General features: G+C 52.0%; 2 protein-coding genes across 2 annotated transcripts in view; both read right to left on the bottom strand.

Moving 5' to 3' along the window:
- Positions 1-4,125: 4,125 nt before the first annotated feature.
- Positions 4,126-6,381, bottom strand: part of LOC138357611 (uncharacterized) — a 28,818-nt gene continuing 26,562 nt past the window's right edge. Inside the window, exon 5 of the mRNA XM_069314603.1 lies at positions 4,126-6,322. Coding sequence (XP_069170704.1) covers positions 6,210-6,322 — 113 coding nt within the window. The 3' untranslated portion in view covers positions 4,126-6,209. The remainder of the gene's footprint in view (positions 6,323-6,381) is intronic.
- On the bottom strand, positions 4,569-5,795 carry LOC138357729 (uncharacterized protein DDB_G0290301-like). The gene has a single exon (XM_069314722.1). The coding sequence runs from the start codon at positions 5,793-5,795 to the stop codon at positions 4,569-4,571; it is 1,227 nt and encodes a 408-aa protein (XP_069170823.1).

The following is a 6,381-nucleotide window of genomic DNA, read 5'->3' as shown; positions in this document are numbered from 1 at the left end:
CATCTGGGGTGGTGGTTTGCCACTGACGGGGTGACGTTTGCTTCGCCATGGGGACGTTTCGCCCTCCATTACAGAAGACGCTGTCAGCTGGTCTGGCGTTTACGGTGCCGGTGGACCATCCATTGGTTGGTGTCGCCCTAGTAGACGTGTTGCATGTGCAGCTGTCTGACCTGGTGGGCATCCAGCTGCTTCAGGGCCACCGTGCTGTGGTCAAGTTCCGCCTCCAGGCTGCCTTTCAGGCGTTTCTCGAGCGGTGTGAGGGGCGTATTTACCCTCTCCCTGATTCAGCTGGCTCAGTTAAGGTAGTGAATCTTAGTGTCACCTTGACGTCTGTGACGGTGCATGGTGCCCCCTTCGAATTTCAGGACGACTTTTTAACCTCCTGTTTCGAACGGTTTGGGACGGTGTTGAGTGTTCGTTGGAACAAGGTCGTTGCCGGGCACTGTGTTGGTATGCTTGACGGCTCCCGCACCCTGACGATGTCGCTGAAGGGTAGTGTACCGTCGTCGATGTCCGTGTTGGGATACACGCTCCGCTGCCAGTACCGGGGTCAACCGCGCACCTGTTATCGGTGTGGTCACGAGGGTCATCTGGCTGCTGCGTGCGACGTGGGAGCGACTGGTCGTGTGCATGTTCTTCGTGCGGAGGATTTTCCGCCCCTGTTGCGTTCGGGCGGTGTAGGTGCTGTGCCTGAGGCGCCTGCCTGCCTGTCTGCTGCTCCGCCTGTTGAGGAGAGCTCTCCGGCCTGTGCGACACGTCTTGTGCCAGCTGTGGCCCCTGGGGTTGTTCCGCCGGTGTGTGAGGGTGTCGGGCTGTCGCCTGAGCTGTGTGTAGTGAAAGGTGTCCCGGTGGAGGTTCATGTTCCGCCCCCGCCTGTGGATGTGTTACTGGCTCCCGGGGACGCGGGTTCTGCCGTTTTGGAGGGGGTGCTTCGTGGTGAGGTGCCTGCCGTGCCTGAGTGTGTTGCCTCCTGTAGTTCTGCTCTTCCCATTCCTTTGCAGAAGCGCGCGCGTCGGTGTTCTGAGGCTGTTTCCGTGGATGATGTAGACGGTGTGGGTGATGTGGCCTCTGTGGACTCTTCGGACGGTGTGGGTGTGGCCTGTGTGGATATGACGGTGGAGGCTGTGCCTGCGGTGGGGCCTGCTGGGCGTGGTGTGGTGCGGCCTGTCTCGAAGCGTTCGCGGCGGGCTCGGAGTGTCTCCCCCCTTCGTGGTGTGCCTTGGGAGGAGGTGGGGGAATATGGTGCTCAGCTGGCGTCCCTCGCCGAGGATGATGGTGCTGTGAGGGGTTCCGACGTTGCTCCCTGTTCCCCCCCTCCTGCGTCTCCTGCTGTTGGGTCCCCGCAGTGGGGGGTTGTCCCTGATGGTCGGGACCTCGTCGTGAAGTTGCGGAAAGATGTGCGCCAGGGAGCCTCGGCTCCTGTGCCCTGTGGTGGGGTCGCTGCCGCGCCTGCAGTTCCCCCTCCTTCCTTGCCCCGGTCTGGGGGTTGCCTAGTCCCGTCTGCTGGGTTCATGCCCTGTGAGGGTCCGGAGTTGGGCCCTTATCGGGATGCCCGGGTGCTTCCGATCCCGTGGTGCTCGTCAACCATCTGGGTGTCGTCAAAGAAGGAGTTTGTTTATAGGGTGCCGGATAGGATGTCTCAGCCGAGGGTACAGCCTGATGGCCGGCTGCCCGCCGACCTGTGGGTGGTTTGGGAAGCGTACCGCTTGCGCTTTCCGTACCGCAAGTTTCCGGAGAAATATTAGTTCCCGTCTTGCGCGCACCGCTACGCCGTGCCTGGGTCAGCTGCCACCGTGACCATGACGCCCCGCCCCCCGGTGCGGGGAGTCTCCCTCTGACGTTCGCCTCTGTTTTCGTCGCCACTCCTCTCTCTACGGCCCATCACGTCTACCGCTTTTGACTTTCTTCTCCTCTTTACCATCAACGCGTCTCCTTACATCTGTCCTGGTGCAGTCATCGGGAGGGTTACCCCTTCATGCAAACTGCACCTATTCTCAAGAAGAAGAGAAGAAGATCATCTGTGAGTGACCTAGAGTGAACTAAGGCAGTGCCGCCGCCTAAGTAACCTGTGTGTGACTTTTGCCACAGTGTACCTGCATAGTACCATATAATCAGCCGCCAGCCACCACTCGGTCCAGAGTGTGTAGCTGGCCTAGAGCCGCCAGACCCCCTGTCTCACTGTACTATGTGACGTCACCACCTTACTCACCGCCAGTGCCATAAAGTGTGTGCGTGTGTCAGTTAGACATACAGCGTGCCCTCCTGCGAGTACCCTCCGTGTCAAGTACAGTTTGTGGGAAAGCCTGTCACCGAGCGAAACCAGCTGTCAGGCCACCTACGAGTTCTTGCATAAATGTGCCTGAGTGAGTGAATAAGAGAGGTAGCCTACCTGTAAGTACAAGATCTTGTTATTGTATTATTGTCTGTCTGTGTTGATCTGAAGGATCAACCACAGTTCTCACCTTCTTATACCCGACATAGGTATAGGTGGAGACCTAGACACCCAATGGTGTATGCGTGTTTATCTGTGTGGTATCACGACATTACACTCTTCTGTGAATGTGAGCTTCACATACACCACACATTTAGTTATTGTGTGACATTATTATTGTGCATGTTATTGCCTGTCCCATTGACAGTGTAGTTGTGATTTATTGAGCATCATCATTACCCGAGTATCCGGTTGGAACTCTTGTGATTCCTTTGCATACCGGCAGTTAGGTTTGCCGTGTTAATGATTGGCTGTCAACTGTGTTAATTAAGTTAGGTGTTTCTCCACGAGTGGATCCAAATCAATTAGCCAGACGTCAAGAGTCTCGCTAATGCAACCATAGCCTTTCTGACGCCAATCTAAAGTAAATCAAGCACCCTTTGTATTAGTGGTTAAGTTAGTAAATAAACTACTGTTAAGCTTTATGCGGTGTTTCCGTTGAACCACTTCTGAATACTGCCAACTATTTACTCAAGCCTTCAGCTCTAGGTGTCTTCAACACCGAGTTGCTTATATTCACTAAACTATACATGTGATGAGGACCCTAGGAGTCCCTTAAAGTGTCTTAAGCATTGAGGAGATTCCAACGATCAACGTGGACCAGGACCAGGTGAGACTAGTCTGAGAAGAGACCCTCAAGGACTCTAACTCGACCTTGCTCCCAGACCCTGTACGGTTGCTCTCGTATTTTCTCTGCTGATTCCGATGGCTTCGTGAAGCGTCTGCCACATGTACATTGGCGACGTACACATTGCAGTCGGGAAAGCAAAATAGAAAACCCCCAAAACTATGAATCCCGAGCTCTGTCCACAACCCGTCCTCGACTCAAGTCCATTACATCCAGCGGTCAACCCCACAGACGCATTCATAAATTTTAACTTGCTGTTCATTCAAAACGGGAATTTTCTCAAGTATAAATTAATATTATAATATATTAGCATATTGTGCATATATAGGATAGGTTAGATTAGGTGTTTAGGTTCTGTTGGCGATTATTTGTATTTGTAGTACGTGGGTGAAGCATTTATAGCGTTGTGATTCGAACAAAATTCGTCAGTGAAGCACTTGTTCCGGATATGTTCGAACTTCAGCAGTTGTGAGTCGTGTGTAAATCGCTTTTCATTCATAAACAGGGGGTTTGGCGGGTGCATGGAATCACTTTTGGATCTTTGTTTGGAGGACGGGCTGGTCCATTCGGCTGCCAGCCTCCGTTCGTCCGAACACTTCATGAACAAATGCTTCGCTGACGACTTTTGTTTGAACCACAACGCTGTAAATGCTTCACCCACGGACTACAAATACCAATAATCGCCAACAGAACCTAAACACCTAACCTAACCAATGCCTAAATATGCACAATATGTTATTATATAATAATATTTATATATGTGAAAATTCCTATTTTGAGTGAACATCATGTTAAAATTTATGAATGCGTCGTTGGGGGTCGACTACTGGATGAAATGGACTGGGTCTGAGGACAGGTGTCAACAACACACTTAACGTTTTTTCAAGATAAAAGTGGTTTGCAAACATTTATACTTGCGAATATAGTTAATATACTATATATGAATAATGGTATCCAGAACTTATTACACGTCAATAACAGAAATAGACAGGACAATCAAAAAGTATTATAAGTCATTATAATTTAATAATAATGACAGCTGTAAAACAAAGTGAAAGGAATAGGAACTATGTAAAGTGAATATTTGATTTATGAGAACAACTATAATTAAATTAATTAGGAAATTAAATACATGACGTAACAGTATGCATAGTTGACCAAGTAATTACGTGAGACAGAGAAAGAGAGAGAGAGAGAGAGAGAGAGAGAGAGAGAGAGAGAGAGAGAGAGAGAGAGAGAGAGAGAGAGACAGTTACATAGACAGACAGACTTACGCTACAAATATGACATGTGAAATGTTCGATCATGTATTACGTAGCATGTAATTCCTTGTTATTTGATCAAGAATTACACGCCATGGAGAGGTGGGGGGAACCTGCTGCATGGGTAACATCTTCTCCCCCGTACTTATACTCAACGAGGACTACGTGATCTCTCTCCTGTCATATATTATTTGATTGTAGGGATCATAGAGGCTGGCATTGTCTGCGTCGTCTGCTGGCATTGTCTGCGTCGTCTGCTGGCATTGTCTGCATCGTCTGCTGGCATTGTCTGCGTCGTCTGCTGGCATTGTCTGCGTCCTCTGCTGGCATTGTCTGCTGCGTCGTCTGCTGGCATTGTCTGCGTCGTCTGCTGGCATTGTCTGCGTCGTCTGCTGTTATTGTCTGCGTCGTCTGCTGGCATTGTCTGCGTCGTCTGCTGGCATTGTCTGCGTCCTCTGCTGGCATTGTCTGCTGCGTCGTCTGCTGGCATTGTCTGCGTCGTCTGCTGGCGTCGTCTGCTGGCATTGTCTGCTACGTCGTCTGCTGGCATTGTCTGCTGCATCGTCTGCTGGCATTGTCTGCGTCGTCTGCTGGCATTGTCTGCTGCGTCATCTGCTGGCATTGTCTGCTGCGTCGTCTGCTTGTATTGTCTGCGTCGTCTGCTGACATTGTCTGCTGCGTCGTCTGCTGGCATTGTCTGCTGTGTCGTCTGCTGGCATTGTCTGCTGCGTCGTCTGCTTGTATTGTATGCGTCGTCTGCTGACATTGTCTGCTGCGTCGTCTGCTGGCATTGTCTGCTGTGTCGTCTGCTGGCATTGTCTGCTGCGTCGTCTGCTGGCATTGTCTGCTGCGTCGTCTGCTGGCATTGTCTGCTGCGTCGTCTGCTGGCATTGTCTGCTGCGTCGTCTGCTGGCATTGTCTGCTGTGTCGTCTGCTGGCATTGTCTGCTGCGTCGTCTGCTGGCATTGTCTGCGTCGTCTGCTGGCATTGTCTGCTGCGTCGTCTGCTGACATTGTCTGCTGCATCGTCTGCTGGCATTGTCTGCTGCGTCATCTGTTGGCATTGTCTGCTGCGTCGTCTGCTGGCATTGTCTGCTGCGTTGTCTGCTGGCATTGTCTACGTCGTCTGCTGGCATTGTCTGCTGCGTCGTCTGCTGGCATTGTCTGCTGCGTCGTCTGCTGCCATTGTCTGCGTCGTCTGCTGGCATTGTCTGCTGCGTCGTCTGCTGGCATTGTCTGCTGCGTCGTCTGCTGGCATTGTCTGCGTCGTCTGCTGGCATTGTCAGCGTCGTCTGCTGGCATTGTCTGCGTCGTCTGCTGGCATTGTCTGCGTCGTCTGCTGGCATTGTCTGCGTCGTCTGCTGGCATTGTCTGCTGCGTCGTCTGCTGACATTATCAGTATCGTCTGCTGGCATTATCTGCGTCGTCTGCTGGCATTATCAGCGACGTCTGCTGGGCATTATCGGCGTCGTCTGTTGACATTATCAGCGTCGTCTGCTGGCATTATCTGCGTCGTCTGCTGGCATTATCTGCGTCGTCTGCTGGGCATTATCGGCGTCGTCTGCTGAGATTATCAGCGTCGTCTGCTGGTATCGTCGTCGTCTGCTGGTATTATCAGCGTCGTCTGCTGGGCATTATCGGCGTCGTCTGCTGACATTATCAGCGTCGTCTGCTGGCATTATCGTCGTCGTCTGCTGGGCATTATCAGCGTCGTCTGCTGGCGTTATCAGCGTCGTCTGCTGACATTATCAGTAGTGTCTGCTGGCATTATCGTCGTCGTCTGCTGGGCATTATCAGCGTCGTCTGCTGCGCATTATCAGCGTCGTCTGCTAGTAGGGGAGATTGGTCATCTGGCGGAGAAGCAGAGACAGGCAGACAAAGAAGAGAGGTCTGCTGCTGGACCCACTACTGCTGCCAGCAGACTGGGTCTTCTCTCCACTCGCTGCAACAAACAACGACTCATTAACAAACACCCCCCTGAACCAGGGACTCCTCAAAACA

The sequence above is a fragment of the Procambarus clarkii genome, chromosome 79 (assembly GCF_040958095.1).
Source record: "Procambarus clarkii isolate CNS0578487 chromosome 79, FALCON_Pclarkii_2.0, whole genome shotgun sequence".
Classification (NCBI taxonomy): Eukaryota; Metazoa; Arthropoda; class Malacostraca; order Decapoda; family Cambaridae; genus Procambarus; species Procambarus clarkii.
This window is presented reverse-complemented; position numbering and strand designations above follow the sequence as displayed.

Coding starts and splice junctions, on each gene's coding strand:
- LOC138357729 (XM_069314722.1), bottom strand. CDS start 5,795: ATGCCAGCAGACGATACTGATAATGTCAGCAGACGACGCAGCAGACAA.